We start from the raw sequence: 14,846 nt of genomic DNA, 5'->3' as shown, positions 1-14,846 counted from the left end.
TAAAATATTAAAAAAATAATATGCATTGAAATGTGCAGTGAAATCCAGATCAAAGCTGATAAAACTGTAACGATTTATAAAAATTCAAATGGAAGGAAATACATCATTTTTCTAGGTCTAGTAAGATGTCTCCACCCCCCCCCCCCCCCCCCCCCCACTATTCCTACCAGACCCGAGGCCCTGAACCTAACTGTCCCCTATACCTGGGCTCCTGAGCATTAAAGTGAAAAAACCAACATGATATAGAAAAATGTTAGTTACATGCAAACAAGTGGTTAGAATAAGATGGAACTTGGAGACATTGTAGAAAATAGGTCTACCTTTCATCTAGCGCCAATATTCCACCTTTGTGTGGAAATTACCAAAAAATCGGTACAGCGGTCTAGTAGGGCTATACCCATCATAGGACCCTGTAATCAGTTGTTGCCAACCACTATTTAAAAATTAGATGACAGAAGGCGGCGTCTCTCTCTTCTGGGAGTTTTGCCCTCATGCCCTGCTTTCCTGCCATCAGCTGCTCTCTGGCTCACTGCAGCCTCCCACACTCCTGCCCTGGTCAGCTGCCTTGTTCTCTGAGCATTTGAGTTTGCAACCCCGAGGTGGGCATGAACTCCAAGTTTATAAAGAAAATTGAGGCTCAGGCAGAACAAGTAACTTGTCCAATGTTAAATAGTGGCAGAGGCTGGGTTTTTAACCTGGATATTTCAATAAATTCTATACTCTTTCCACTGTACCGACTGAAAATGAGATGAATGCACCTCATTTATTTTATATGTTTCTCCTGTGTGTCACTCAGGTGTGTATACACTCTATGCCTCTAGGCTACAGGAGCCATACAAAATAAATTATATGTTTTCATCCAAAAGAATCTGACCCTGAATTTGCCACTTATCATGTTTGTCCAAGGACCATCTTCCGTGAAACTAACTCAAAGCCACTTATTCTCTCATTGTTGTGTCAAAAAACATAGGATCATATATTTTTTAAAAAGTTTTTATTTATTTTAGAGAGAGAGGAGGGGAGAGGGAGAGAAACATTGATGGTTGGCCTTCTGCCTGCCCCCTACTGGCAACCCGGACATTGAACTGGCAACTTCTTGCATGGCAGGATCATACTTTTTACTAGTAAGTGTTGCATTTTTAATTGTATTAAAAACCAGACATCTTCAACATTTCAAATGCTTTAATTCACATTTCTGTCTGTAGGCAATGACCACAATACAGATCCAATACAACAAAAGCAATTAACACAGGGTAATTAAGTGGTAGGTACACAGCATGTGGCCAGAGGGCGAGAAAGTGCAAGAGGCCAGCTGGCTGCTTACGTGGAGCCTCACAAGCGTCCTCAGTCCTGAGGATTCGGAGATCTGATTCAGTCAGTTCTCCTGCAAGAGTGATCAGGCGAGAGGCCCAGGCTGCTCTAACTGTGCATAGAACAGAATTACAGATGACTGCCCATTTGCCTGCAGGAGATCAAAGTAAAGAGAAAGAGCCAGAGCTGGAGAAATGAGAGCAAATGTCCTTATGAGTCATTGTCATCCACTGCACAAAGGCCTTTTCTTACTCCAGGCATTTCCTCCCAATCTCATCTGACCTGGATGCCAGCTTGCCTGGACAATGCTAGAGGAACAAGAAAAGCAACCTAACTACTATGTTTTCTTTTCAAATTTCTAAATTTTTAAAAGAAACCTACCTACATTTCACTGTCCACAATTAGGCTGAATTAAAAAAAAAAAGTGAATATAAAGTGCTGGTTCTTGATTCAATATTATCATTTCAAGGGAAAACCACCCAAAACTGTCACCCATTCTACTGAGCTTTTCAGCTGAACAATGAAGAGTATGTATTCGGATCCACAGGAATCTGTAAATTAATATAACCTTCAAAGTTTAGTTGTTGGCAATTAAAAATTCCATAATGTACGTTAAATACAATTTTGCTTTATATTGCAAATGCAAACTATCTTTGCTTCGACATGCTGGTCGTATTCATTTTTACAGTGCAAAAAGGACTTGACAATTTCTGAGTCACAGTCTATTCTACAACTCTAAGTAGGCAAACACATTTCAAAAAGCAAATACTATACATGTTTCTGACACACCTTAACAAATAAAAATAAATACTTTTGACTATAAACTTTTTATAAACATTAGTGACATTAAGGTTCACAGCTAATTGTTGCAGAAGCCTAAAACGCACTTAAGGTCATGTACTCTTCCCATTAGACAACCTTACAAGTCAGTCAGGTTTCTATTAAATGTAACCAAGCATGGGAATGATCACCATTTACTTACATAATGGATCCATGAGAGCTGCCAGGTATTCAGTATTTAAGCCACTAAGTCTACCAGGAGTTAGGAATGTGTGAGGACAATAAAAGATGAGAGAAGTCAAGACAGACATGGAGATATGCTTTACTTCGTATATTTCTTCCTGAGAATATAGAAGCTATTAAAAAAAAAAAAAAATCAAGCCCAGCTAGTTGCTCAGTGGTTGAGCATCAACCTATGAACCGGGAGGTCATGGTTCGATTCCCGGTTGGGGCACATGCCCGGGTTGCAGGCTTGATCCCCAGTGTGGGGTGTGCAGGAGGCAGCCAGTCAATGATTCTCTCTCATCACTGATGTTTCTATCTCTCTCCCACTCTCCCTTCCTCTCTGGAAAAAAAAAATCAAGACAATTTCAAATGAAACAGGAAAATCTTGGGGCGGATTATCTTTTGCAATGTGTAGAATCCCCAGTAGCGTAAACAATCGCTACCCTAATATGTAACTTGTAAACATGAGTCTTGTAAATTGTAGATTATTTAAAAGAAGACACATTCCTATATATGTATTTGCAAGTGAATTTAACAGTATACAGGGGTGGACAAAAGTAGGTTTACATTAGTTTATATGGAAAAATAATACAATAATTAATAAATAATACAAGAATACAGTGTTTTGCCAACTCACAACTGTAAGCTTACTTTACTTTTGCTCAGCCATATCTGTAAAAGGTGATAATATGGAACAATTCTGACCATGAATTAAAGAATAAAACTCATTATACTCAAAACATGATCTCCCATCACTATATGGGTGCATGAATAAGGTAAGACCAGATCTGCTCACAGAAATCTCTCAGTACTAGACTTTAACATTTCCTGATGAGATTTGGGAGTTAATTTAAGCAGAATGAAAGTACTTTATATAATGTACTAAGCATTGTAATCAGCAGTAGGTTGTTCCTGGGCCTTACCTTTAGTGACTGAAATTTAAGTTTACAGTAATTCATGGATGACAGATTCATAATAGATCCTTAAGGAGAGCTAATGTTGTTTTGGGGGACGCATTTTAATCTTTCAGAGATTAATGTTATGAAAGAGCAATAAGACAGGGCATTTGTTAGAGAAAAACCAGGCTGGAGACCCAGTGGGTCTGCTGAACCCCGGAAGGAGGGAGCAGGTTGGTTAACAACAGAAGAGCACCCCTAATGGATAACCGTGGGACTAGCCCTTCAGTAAGGTTTTGGCAATTGAGGGTCAAATAAAACAGTGAAACAAAACATTCAGTTATCTAAGAGTAGTTTGTCAGCGCTTTCACCACCCCCCTTTTAAATTGAGGGGTATTTCTAAAGAATGAGAATATCTGTCAGGGGAATTAAATTATGGGTTTTAGTTACTTAGTCAATAGGCCACATTTCTGATTGTGACTAGAATTTATGTGATCAATAAACTTATTAAATAAAGCTATATACTATAAACACTAGACACAGGTTACCACAATAAAGAAAATAAATAAGTAAAAAAAAATACATCTCTCTCTTAAAAATAAATATGATAGAAACATTTTTAGCAGAGGATTCTGTCATTGCCCCAAGGGGAAATTCTGTTAAGTACTTTGGCTACAAAAGACTATTGTAAGAAGACCACTTATTACTCATTATTAAATTGTTTTTGAGAAATTAATATGACTAGTAAATTTTCTTTACTACACTTTTCTTGAATTGATTACATTGTCTTTTAATCAAAAGAGAAGTGAGTGGGTGAACTGTCCAGCTTGGAACCCATAACTTTCAATTCAAAGTATTATGTTAATTTTCACCAATTCGCCTGTGTGGCTCTCTCTTGGCTGTCTTGGGTTCTAGCAAGATGCTGAATTTCAGCAGCTCAACATGGTCATTACCGGGGTTAACCAAACATTTGGGGGTCTGAGAGTATTCCTAAAATAAAAACCATAACAAAAATTTCCAGTATAGTCTTTCCTTTCCATTTCTCTTTTTAGGGTTTCCTGGAAATAAACACTATGGACCCACTAGATGCTGGGCTGTAGGAAATCTTAGGAGGCACATGCTGCAGGAGGGCCCAGCTTAACCACACTGGCTGGAAACCAACCATTCCCTTTCCAAAAGCAAGTTAATTTTGAAAATGTTATGGTGTCACCACATTAAAAATTAAGATGGAAGTGATTTTCCCACCCACATCTTGTTGGATGTATACTATGTCCATCAAACGTGTGGTTCAAGAATAAAGGAGGGATACCCTTCAGTGAGCCTCACTCTCAAGCATAAAGACACTTCACCTTCATGTACATTTTAAATGAGGACCATACGATCAAAGTGTTTGTAAAAACAAAACCAAAAAACAGGCATTAGTAAACAACTGGAAGTTTGGCTGTTTTTGGAATGGTATTTACAGAAATGTGTACTCATACTACTGGTGAAATGAAGACTGAATAGTTGATAGGGAATTTCTACTTTCGGATGAGTATGTATTTACTTGTTTGTGAGCATTCTATTGTAAGTTTTCATTTCCTCATCCAGCTACTCAGTATCCTTGATATCCTCTTGATCTGAGTTACTAGAGACGTCATCATCCGTTTGTTCTCCGGAGAAATACAGCATCAGTGCATGTGTCTTGTGAGTGATGGTAACAGTGCAGGGCCCTTGGGCCCAGGGCTCCCCATCCACCTGCATTGGCATCATTGAGCACTTCAAAATCAGCTGGTATTAGGGAACAAAGAATTAGAAAAGTCAGTCCCCAAAAAGCTCAGAAAGGTCTTCCTTAAAACATCATCCATAGTCCTTAAACCTCCTTAGCATTTCAGTCTGAGAAAATTAATCTGAATATATTTTCCTTCCTTGCTTGTTTAAAGGATTCTTTCCCAATGAACACTTTATTTCTTCAACTGGACTGAGGGCCCTATTTGCTGTTTCTTCCCCATCCCACTCAAGCCCCTCGTGGAGGCTGATGGACCGCACAGGAGTAAGCACTGCTGAAGGAAAGCGACAGATCGAGGGCTTAGACACGGACGGACCGACCAGCCAGGGAGCGCACGGTCACCTACCCGCACGGTGTGCGCCTGTCCTATTCGAAAAGGGTTTGCCAATTTCACTTGAATCTGAGCACAGTGGAAAGACCCATATACGCCAACGACTTCCAGTAAACCATCGTCATGCCTAAAATTAGAAAAAGGAAATATGGATTATACGATGCAATAAAATAAAATCAGCCATGTTAGGACAGTTATTTTTTTTTTTAACATAGGTGGACCATCAACTTATTAAATATTTACATTAATGAGGTATACAAGAAAGGAAATCTGAGGAAAAAAAGTCTATGAAGAACAGACTGCTTAAAAGCAGAACACAGCGACATAAAACAGCAGATGGCAAATGTACGTACCTGGCTAGGGGGTAAGTCTCATCTCCCATCCCTTCCCATAGTCTGCAGCCACCGCCCCAGTATCCAATGTTCAGAACAATAATACCTTCCAAATTAGGCAGTTCCACTCGCTCACCATCCAGTTCTAGCTTTAAAGAAATCCAAGCAGTTAGTTACTACAGGGCACATGATTTGCAGACATAACCACTTAGAATTCACGTCCACTTTCATATATATGAGATGTGAGAGATGCATGTGTAAGAGAAGACTAATTCCTTACTCATGGTAATCTGGCCTCTCACATCTGTGCAATGTTTATTATAATAAACGAATGATAACAAATGGATTTTCCCCACAAGGTCATCAATCACTTCCTTTTTGTTAAATCCCATTCTTTTACTGTATTGCAATGTGGTTTGAATGTCTTTCTTCTCTCTAGACCAGCGGTCACCAACCTTTCGGACCTCACGGACCACCAGTGGTCCGCAGACCACCGGTTGGCGACGGCTGCTCTAGACTATAAGTTAGTGACAACAGGGGTTCATCGCTGTGTCCCCAGTACCTAGGACAGTGCATTTTGTAGGCGGCTTCACTAAAATTTTTGTATAAATAAAGGACCAGCCCTGACTGGTTTGGCTCAGTGGATAGAGCGTCGGCCTACGGACTCAAGGGTCCCAGGTTCGATTCCGGTCAAGGGCATGTACCTTGGTTGCAGGCACATCCCCAGTAGGGGGCGTGCAAGAGGCAGCTGATCGATGTTTCTCTCTCATCAATGTTTCTAACTCTCTATCCCTCTCCCCTCCTCTCTGAAAAAAATCAATAAAATATATTTAAAAAAAAAATAAAGGACCAGATAAAAAAAATAAAGTGCTACCTCCTATGCTTCATTCTACCAACGCTATCACAGCCTAACACAAAGGAAATATGATAAAGCAGAAGGAAGCTTTCTTATGGGCAATCTTGCCATTCCTCTGTGCTGTGGCTGCAAAGGCTGTGAGCTCTTCCCTTTTTACGTATTTTACTAGTTGTAGGTTTCTCTGTATTAATGGCTTTGTCAGTGCTATTAACAATTACAAATTCTTTTTGGAAGCAAGCAAGGGATATATACAAGTCTTTGCCATATTATGATGTCAGGGATATTGTAGCAGTAAGCAATCGTTAATATCCTATTTTTACTGCTCATATTTTTTATTTTGTAAGAGAGATGCATGTGGTAATATGAATTAAAATTTGGGTCAAACCTCCCCCTAGAGTCCATGATGAGTCATGCACTGTGTTAAATAACTTCACACTTGTCATCATGTATGAATGGAAATTGTTTAGCATAGAGTTAAAACAGGCTCTGGAGCTATATAAACCCAGGGTCAAATCCTGATTTTACATGTGTTTTTGTAATTATTTAATTTAGTGGGATAATGTGTATAAAGCCGTTAGTAAAGTGTCTGGCACACAATAAATACTTCATATATGTTAGCAAAATATGTCACAAATTCAGCATTTCTGTAAAAACAATGTTCATTATCCAGAGAGCACCTAAACTTTAAAAGCTTACCTCAACTTTTTTATTCAGATCTTTACATTCTTGCACTAAACAATCTTTGGTTCCATAGAATAAGTAAACGGCCTATGAGAAATAAACAGAAAATATGACAGTAAAGCACTCTAACAAGTCCTGTAAGCAAGAAGAAGACACAGAACCAAAGCTCCCTGCCCTGAGTGCTGAGTCATGTTTCCTCAGAGTGGATTCAACACTGTGGATTAGGCACCATTACTTTTGAGTTCAGCCTGTTTTTCAGGGGGAATATGGGATAGAGGTGGTTTGTGTCTAAATAATGTTTTCCCCAGCTTATTAAAAAAAAAAAAAAAAAAAAAACCCCTAAGTTTTCAGCCTGGCTGGTATTGCTTAGTGGTTAGAATGTTGGCCCGTGCACTCAAGTGTCTTGGGGCTTTTTTTTAAACATTTTTTTGGGGGTTAATCCTCACCTGAGGATATTTTTCCATTGATTTTTAGGGTGGGGGGGGGGTGTGTGGAGATACATCGATGTGAGAGACACATCAACTTGATGCCTGTTGCATGCTCCCTGACTGGCCTGGAATCAAGCCGGCAACCAAGGCATGTGCTGTTGACCAGAATCAAATCTGAGGCCCTTCAGTCCACAGGCCAAAACTATACCCACTGAACCAAACCAGCTAGGGAAGTGTCTTGGGTTTGATTGGTCAAGGGCACATACCTGGGTTGCAGGTTGGATCCCCGGCTCCGGTTCGGGCATGTGGAAGGCAACCAATCAATGTCTCTCTCACATTGATATTTCTTTCTCACTCTCCCCCTCCCTCCTTACATTTTCTCTAAAAAAATCAATGGAAAAAATATCCTTGGGTGAGTGAGGATTAACAACAACAACTACAACAACAAAGCTACGTTTTATAAAGAAATACATTAAAATTTTAAAAATTCCACCTTTTTCTAGAATTTCAGATTACTTAAGGAAAGTAATACAGATAAATCTAGGAATATTTTATAATTGCTTTTGAATATAAAAAGGGTGCAAAGTTGATTGGAAGCACTAAAAATGTAGTTAATTACCAATAATATAAACAGCAGTACTTACTGCCTTAGTACCTACATTAATAAAAGGAAACTATTTGTAAATCTGAAATATTTGTAAAACAGAACCAGGAACAAAATTGTTTTGCATTTATTTTTCATATCCTATTGCGCAGTCACCAACAGTCATTAAAAAACTCCAAGACCAAACTTCCACCAAAAAGAATCACCTGTACTAGAAACCAGAGTGATGCCCGTGGTTAAAAGTGCTCCTTCTCTTACCTTACCTGCCTTTCCCAGTTTTTTCCAAGCCAGTGGAATCTATTTTTTCCATTAACAACTTCACCTGAAATGTATCCTGCCTAAAATTTCTTTCCAATATCAGTTGCCATTTAAGTAAGATAAGCTATTGTATACTTGACTTAGTTGCCTTTAAGCAAAATATGCTGTAAAACATTCCAACTTTAAATCAAAAAATTTTGCCATAATTATAAAATACTTTAATCAAATACACTTAAAGATATAATTTGACAGTCGTACACAAAACAGAGCAGGCCAGTGTTTCCCTAAGTTAGTTCTGTCTGAATCTACTTGAAAGGGTGCTAGATATAAGGAACTATTGATTTTTACTGTACCTTCGGTGTAAGCAGGAAATGTTATTTTATCCAACACACCTTATTAAGAATTCTGCTAGAAAACAGAGATGGTGCCTTCTCGCGATGAGCGTGAAAATTGAGAGCCATGAGCGCGTCAGGTCCAACAGAAAAGTAGTTGTTCATTGTGAATTCCTGTGGAAAAGGGTAAGATTTAGCAAGAGATTTGCTTGTTTAAGCCTGTGTCATGTATTCAATATGTAAATCTGTTTTTATGTTCTTTATGACAATTTAATACTTTCTGCATTTCCTGTCCTCATAGAGCTATTTTATGCTATCCAGTATGTTTAGAAAGAAAGCTTCAGTTCAAAGGCTGATAATTATAGATGTGTTTCCCTTTCCACTTCTGTTTAATATGCTACATCTCAGATCTCATCAAGTAGAGTGACTCTACTCTGCACCTGGGCTTTCCAATCCTGTGTTCCTGTTCCATTTGCTTCTATCAGTCTCAACCCAGGCTCCCAGCACCCGCTTAGTTTATCTGACCTCCCGGCTGAGCCTGGATTCCTCAGCCTACATCTCCAGCTCTGTCTTGTTCCTGAGAATAAGCCCGAATGTCCAGCTTCTTGTTCACTGCACCATGGCCTCAGGTTGAGAAGCTCAAAATCTAACTCATTTTCTTCCTATGCAAACCTGAAACTCTATTTTTCCTATCTTAATGTCATTTCCATGCACCCAGTCATGAAAACTAGAAATCTAGTAGTAAATACATATTTTTTCTCTCCCCCTAGTACCAGTCGGGTGCCAAGTCTTGGTCAATTCTACTTCAAATAGTCGATTTTCTGGGATTCTTCCCTTGAAAATGTGGCATTTAATTCTGAAAGACATACCAGGCCATACATAGTTCCCAACTATATTCCAAGTAGGAGAGAGGCTGAAATCTTAAAATGTTCATCTTTCACTTCCCCCAGTCTGTGGTCTGTCTTTGGATCGGCAATAACTGCCTGAACAGCTACTATGGCTTCATTAATTTGTGTCTGTGGCTCTTTGAGCTCTTCTCTGTGTAGCAATCGAATTGAGAACTGCCTCTCCTGTGACAAAACCAAGAATGTGCTTGTCTAAAGCAACAGGCAACCCCCTCTTTGTGTGATGCTTAGCAGCGGCATCCTGTGTCAGGCTCCTGGGCCAGAATGAGCTACATTAAGCATTACCAAGTAATCATCAAGACGCTGAATCTGAAGGTCAAAGTCGTTCCACCCACCGTAAAGTCGGGATTGTTTACACCCCAACTGATCAATGGCTCTGCATTTTTAGCTGCATTGCTGGTATTTTTTGTATTATCAGGAACCGAGTCCCTGTGTTTTGCAGCATTATCTCCACATTCAAGTCTAACAGTTAGCTAAACCAAGAAGCCAGCCAACTGCTTCTTGTCAGTCTTGAGTCTTAAAAGGACAGCTAACATCTGTGAGATGCTTTTCAAAGAACTTGGGTCAGTCACTGCTTTGGATATCTCTTAAGTTACCTCTGTCTTCAGTCTTGTAGTGTCTGATTTTCTGGTCTTCAAGCCAGACAATAAAGTTTCTAAATTCTGTTTCATCTTTGCAATTGAAGCCAGCAGGGTTGTGGTAGTCGAAAGCCATTAGCTTGTGTGGGAACACGGTCCTGGCTTCTCGTTCTGGTCCCCCGGACTTCGGCAGGAGAGGAGAGGTGAGGAGTGGCCCATGCACGGGTGACGGTGATGCGGTGAGAGCCAGAGCATCTTTTTAAAGATACAGATCTGCTCTTGTCTGTATGATTTGCTATTTGCTAACTATGATTTGTACCCTCCTCTGGTCTCTATTCTTCTGCCTGGAAAGTACTGACCCTTTCTCTGTTGATCTAAATTGTATTTACCTTTTAAGGATCAACTCACATGTGGCTTCCTTCCCCTGCCTGAGCTTCCAGGGCAGAACTAAGCACCTTGCGCTGCTCCCGCCCACAGCACTCTGTACAGTCCAGCCTGGGAGCTGTGCCTGACGCCCAAGCATACGGGTCTCTTCTGCTCCATAAGCAGCTCCCTATGGGGAAGCCCTCCATCCCTGTGCCCCACCAGTGCCGCATCTCATACTGTGGAGGCTTTCCATCATGATCGCTGAAAGTACTCCCAACTGAAGCCCTAAAAACATACCTTGGGTTGCCCGGCCAATGTGGCTCAGTGGTTGAGCACTGACTTATGAACCAGGAGGTCATGGTTCAATTCCAGTCAGAGCACATGCCCAGTTGGGGGAAGGGTGCCGGAGGCAGCCAATGGGTGATTCTCTCTCATCATTGATGTTTCTCTCTCTCTCTCACTTCCTTTCTGAAATCAATAATAATAAAAAAAACCACCACATACCTTGGGTTTTCTCAAGTTGTAGTATCCTTTATTTGTTACTTGAACTTTCCATCTGAAAAACAGAGAAGTTAAAAAAAATTCATGATTATTTCCAAATTGACTGCCAATTAACTACAATTATAGCAATCAACTCTGGATGCCTGGGAGATGAGGTCCTTCTATTAACACTTGGAGTGCGGGAAACGAGTTAAGTCGGCTCGCGTGAATTGCGCGTACTCCGCGGGAGCCGTCTTAACTCGGTTCATATAGATTTGCGGTGGAGTGCGGGAAACGTGTAAACTCGGGCCGATTGTAACTGCGTATTACCAAATATTTGTTTGCCGTTCACAAAGATACCTACCTGCGTATGCGAACCGTTTCATACCCATTGGGGTAATAGGTATCATAAAAATCCCTGATTTTGCGCGGGAAACCTAAATAATTGCCCGCGCCATCTTATATTTTGGCGGGAAATTCACCCCACACCGGAGTGTTAAAATAGCATTTGAGCCCTAGCTGGTTTGGCTCAGTGAATAGAGCGTTGAACTGTGGACTGGAAGGTTCCGGGTTTGATTCTGGTCAAGGGCACACACTCTGGTTGTGGGCTCGACCCCTAGTAGGGGGCATGCAGGAGGCAGCTGATCATTGATACTCTCTCATCATTGATGTTTCTATCTCTCCCTCTCCCTTCCTCTCTGAAATCAATACAAATATTAAAACAATAAATAAAATAGCATTTTAAAAATAAGCACATCTGTGAGTATGCAAATTTTGAGATAAGTATTCAGCCTAACTTGTGACTTCAGTCCTTATATAACAAGAAAATATTACAGCAACAAAATAAAACACCATCATCTATGTATAAGCACAACTAACATAGTCTTTCACTTTTAAATTACATTGAACTTTATAGCTTATACAAGGCTTCATTTATAAACCAAACAAAATTCTCAAAGCTCAAAATTCTACTTTTTTTGGGGAAGTGCAACTTACCTGTCCAGTTTAATTCCATCTGCTTCCATCACATTTCTTAAGACCTGGGCAACTGGGATTTCACCCGTGTAACTTGTGCCCCAGCCCAATGTATTGGATAGATCGTTGCCTGTTCCCAGAGGCAAGACTGCAACTTGTGGGATGTATTTTTCTTGCCCCTAGAATATGGAAGATAGAGTTTAGATTTTTCTCTTCTATTTGTACAGTAATAACATTTGGTAAAACTTAATGACGGAAGCAATAAAGATATAAATATAACAGCTGAATGTTGTTTTGCTAAAGTTTATGCTAACTGCTTAATCATAATATACCAAATTGGTAGTCTTCTCATATTCATCTGCAAATAAAAGATATAACCAAAAATCTTGTATAATTATCTTAGTGCTCATGTGAAAAGCAAGTACTCAGCCTAACGCATGACTTCTCACTCAGGTCTTAGCAGTGATGGCGAACCTATGACACGCGTTTCAGAGGTGACATACAAACTCATTTTTTTGGTTGATTTTTCTTTGTTAAATAGCATTTAAATATATAAAATAAATATCAAAATATAAGTCTTTGTTTTACTATGGTTGCAAATATTAAAGAATTTCTATATGTGACACGGCACCAGAGTTAAGTTACGGTTTTTCAAAATGCTGACACGCTGAGCTCAAAATGTTCGTCATCACTGTCTTAGAGGTTGGTACCTTAATCTTCATTTCATCAATGGCATCCAGGACCCAGCCCACAGTCCCATCCCCTCCACACACAAGTACTCGAGCTGAGTAATAAGGAAGAAGAGTACAAAGTTGCAGGGCTTTGATGGGGGGAGTTTTAGTTACATCAAAAACCTAAAAATGAAAGAAAAGAAAACAATTATTTTTATCCAACACTGTCCTCCACTTGTCAGCATGACTTCCCTCTAGATCAGTGGTTCTCAACCTTCCTAATGCCGCGACCCTTTAATAAAGTTCCTCATGTTGTGGTGACCCCCAACCATAAAATTATTTTCGTTGCTACTTCATAACTGTAATTTTGCTACTGTTATGAATCATAATGTAAATATCTGCTATGCAGGATGTATTTTCATTGTTACAAATTGAACATAATTAAAGCATAGTGATTAATCACAAAAACATTATGTAATTATATATGTTTTCCGATGGTCTTAGGCAACCTGTGAAAGGGTCGTTCGACCCCCAAAGGGGTCTCGACCCCCAAGTTGAGAACCGCTGCTGTAGCTGGTATGGACATGGTTAAGTGAAAGACTGGCTGCAATGCACTGATCTACAACAATATGCCAGGCTCTATGTTAGACTTTTCTTTTTCCTTTACATCCTTTTTACTTAATGTATAATGTTGAAAGGGAAAAATACACATTGGAAGGAAAAACATCAGTGCGTCTTTGATTGTTGCACAATGGGTTGTTTAGTTTTTCAAAGCAGAAGCTGCTGGCACGTAATCTCAATTTCGATGGCGCAATCGTTTTATCCTTATTTTTTAACTGAGGTATAATTTACATCTAATGAAATTCACCCATTTCAAGTGAACAATTCGATGACTGTTAGGAAGTTTACTGAGCTGTGCATCAGCACTTTAGAACTTTCGTCGCTCTGATAAGATCCCTCAGTGTCCGGGTGCAGTCACTTCCGATTTCCTACCTCAGGTGACCATGAATGTACTGTTTCTACAGATTTGCCTTTTCCGGGGAGATCATACATCAAATCATACAATATGGGCCCCTTGCATCTGGCTTTTTGGACAGGTGGGCTATTTCTACTTTTTGGCTATAATGCTGCTATGAATATTTGCATAAAAGTCTTTGTGAAACATGTTTTCATTTCCCTTGGGTAGACTGAACCTGGGCATGTGCTCTGACCAGGAATCAAACTGTGACCTCCTGGTTCATAGGTCAACGCTCAACCACTGAGCCACACCGGCCAGGCTATATGTTTAATTTTTTAAGAAACCTCCAAACTGTTATCTAACATGGCTGTACCATTTTATACCTTCACCATGAGTTCCTTTCTCAATATATTAGAATAGTTTGATACTTTTATAATTATTATTCTTTCCTACAATCAGGTGAATACTGGTTGAAAGAATTAATAACCATTACAATTTTGGGAAAATGAAAAGCTAAAATGAAAAGATTAACACTGAAAGGAAGGTTTTCTCTTCAGATACCTGGACTGGGTTTAGAAGGATCCTGAATTCTCCCAATAGTCCATCTCCCATGTTAGTTCCACTACGAGAGTTGGCCAGGATTATTAATGGAGTCCATTGCTTCCCAAGCTTAGAGGCTAGCTAAAAAATTAAGGTGAATGAAAGAGTTAAATATCTCATCTGTACATTGTATTGTGTTCAAGTCAAGTCTCCTTCCATTACCATTTATCCTTCCTATACCTTCCCCCACCTACCCTACCCCTCAATTTTTCATTTCTTGATAACAGTGCTGTAATTTACTGAGAGAAAAACAACTATCCCAGAACAATAAATACAATATAAAAATCAAAGAACAGGACGGGACCTTAAAGATGAACTAATTTAACTTCCACTTAATGTACAATTCTCTTGTACATTATTCTAGTTAAGTCCTCCAGTGTATGCTTAAATATGCATATAAGAACTCACTAACAAGGCAGCCCATCCTACTGCTAAATTATTACACAGTCTTGACTTAAATGGAGTTAAAAAATCCGTCTTTCAATAACTTTTATTCATTGTTCTAACTTCA

At 39.5% G+C, this 14,846-nt stretch overlaps 1 protein-coding gene and 1 pseudogene across 2 annotated transcripts in view; both read right to left on the bottom strand.

Annotated features, from left to right (window-relative positions):
• Positions 1-1,013: 1,013 nt before the first annotated feature.
• The window catches only part of DGKE (diacylglycerol kinase epsilon), a 23,691-nt gene continuing 9,858 nt past the window's right edge, over positions 1,014-14,846 (bottom strand). Inside the window, exons 4-13 of one of the 2 annotated variants that reach the window (XM_070395043.1) lie at positions 14,297-14,416; positions 12,817-12,960; positions 12,128-12,285; positions 11,156-11,207; positions 8,863-8,976; positions 7,196-7,267; positions 5,665-5,792; positions 5,327-5,438; positions 4,759-4,982; positions 1,014-1,462 (exon numbers count right to left, since the gene is read on the bottom strand). In XM_070395043.1, coding sequence (XP_070251144.1) covers positions 4,803-4,982; positions 5,327-5,438; positions 5,665-5,792; positions 7,196-7,267; positions 8,863-8,976; positions 11,156-11,207; positions 12,128-12,285; positions 12,817-12,960; positions 14,297-14,416 — 1,080 coding nt within the window. In that variant the 3' untranslated portion in view covers positions 1,014-1,462; positions 4,759-4,802. Of the gene's footprint in view, positions 1,620-4,758; positions 4,983-5,326; positions 5,439-5,664; positions 5,793-7,195; positions 7,268-8,862; positions 8,977-11,155; positions 11,208-12,127; positions 12,286-12,816; positions 12,961-14,296; positions 14,417-14,846 lie in introns of both variants that reach the window. The other variant, XM_070395042.1, reaches the window with a different exon arrangement.
• Positions 9,257-10,907, bottom strand: LOC138994530 (RNA transcription, translation and transport factor protein pseudogene; annotated as a pseudogene).

This window comes from Myotis yumanensis, unplaced genomic scaffold (genome assembly GCF_028538775.1).
Source record: "Myotis yumanensis isolate MYYU_CA2020_CCGP unplaced genomic scaffold, mMyoYum1.0.hap1 SCAF_16, whole genome shotgun sequence".
In the NCBI taxonomy this organism is placed as follows: domain Eukaryota; kingdom Metazoa; phylum Chordata; class Mammalia; order Chiroptera; family Vespertilionidae; genus Myotis; species Myotis yumanensis.
Note: the sequence above shows the minus strand (reverse complement) of the source record. Positions and strands in the feature narration are given on the sequence as shown.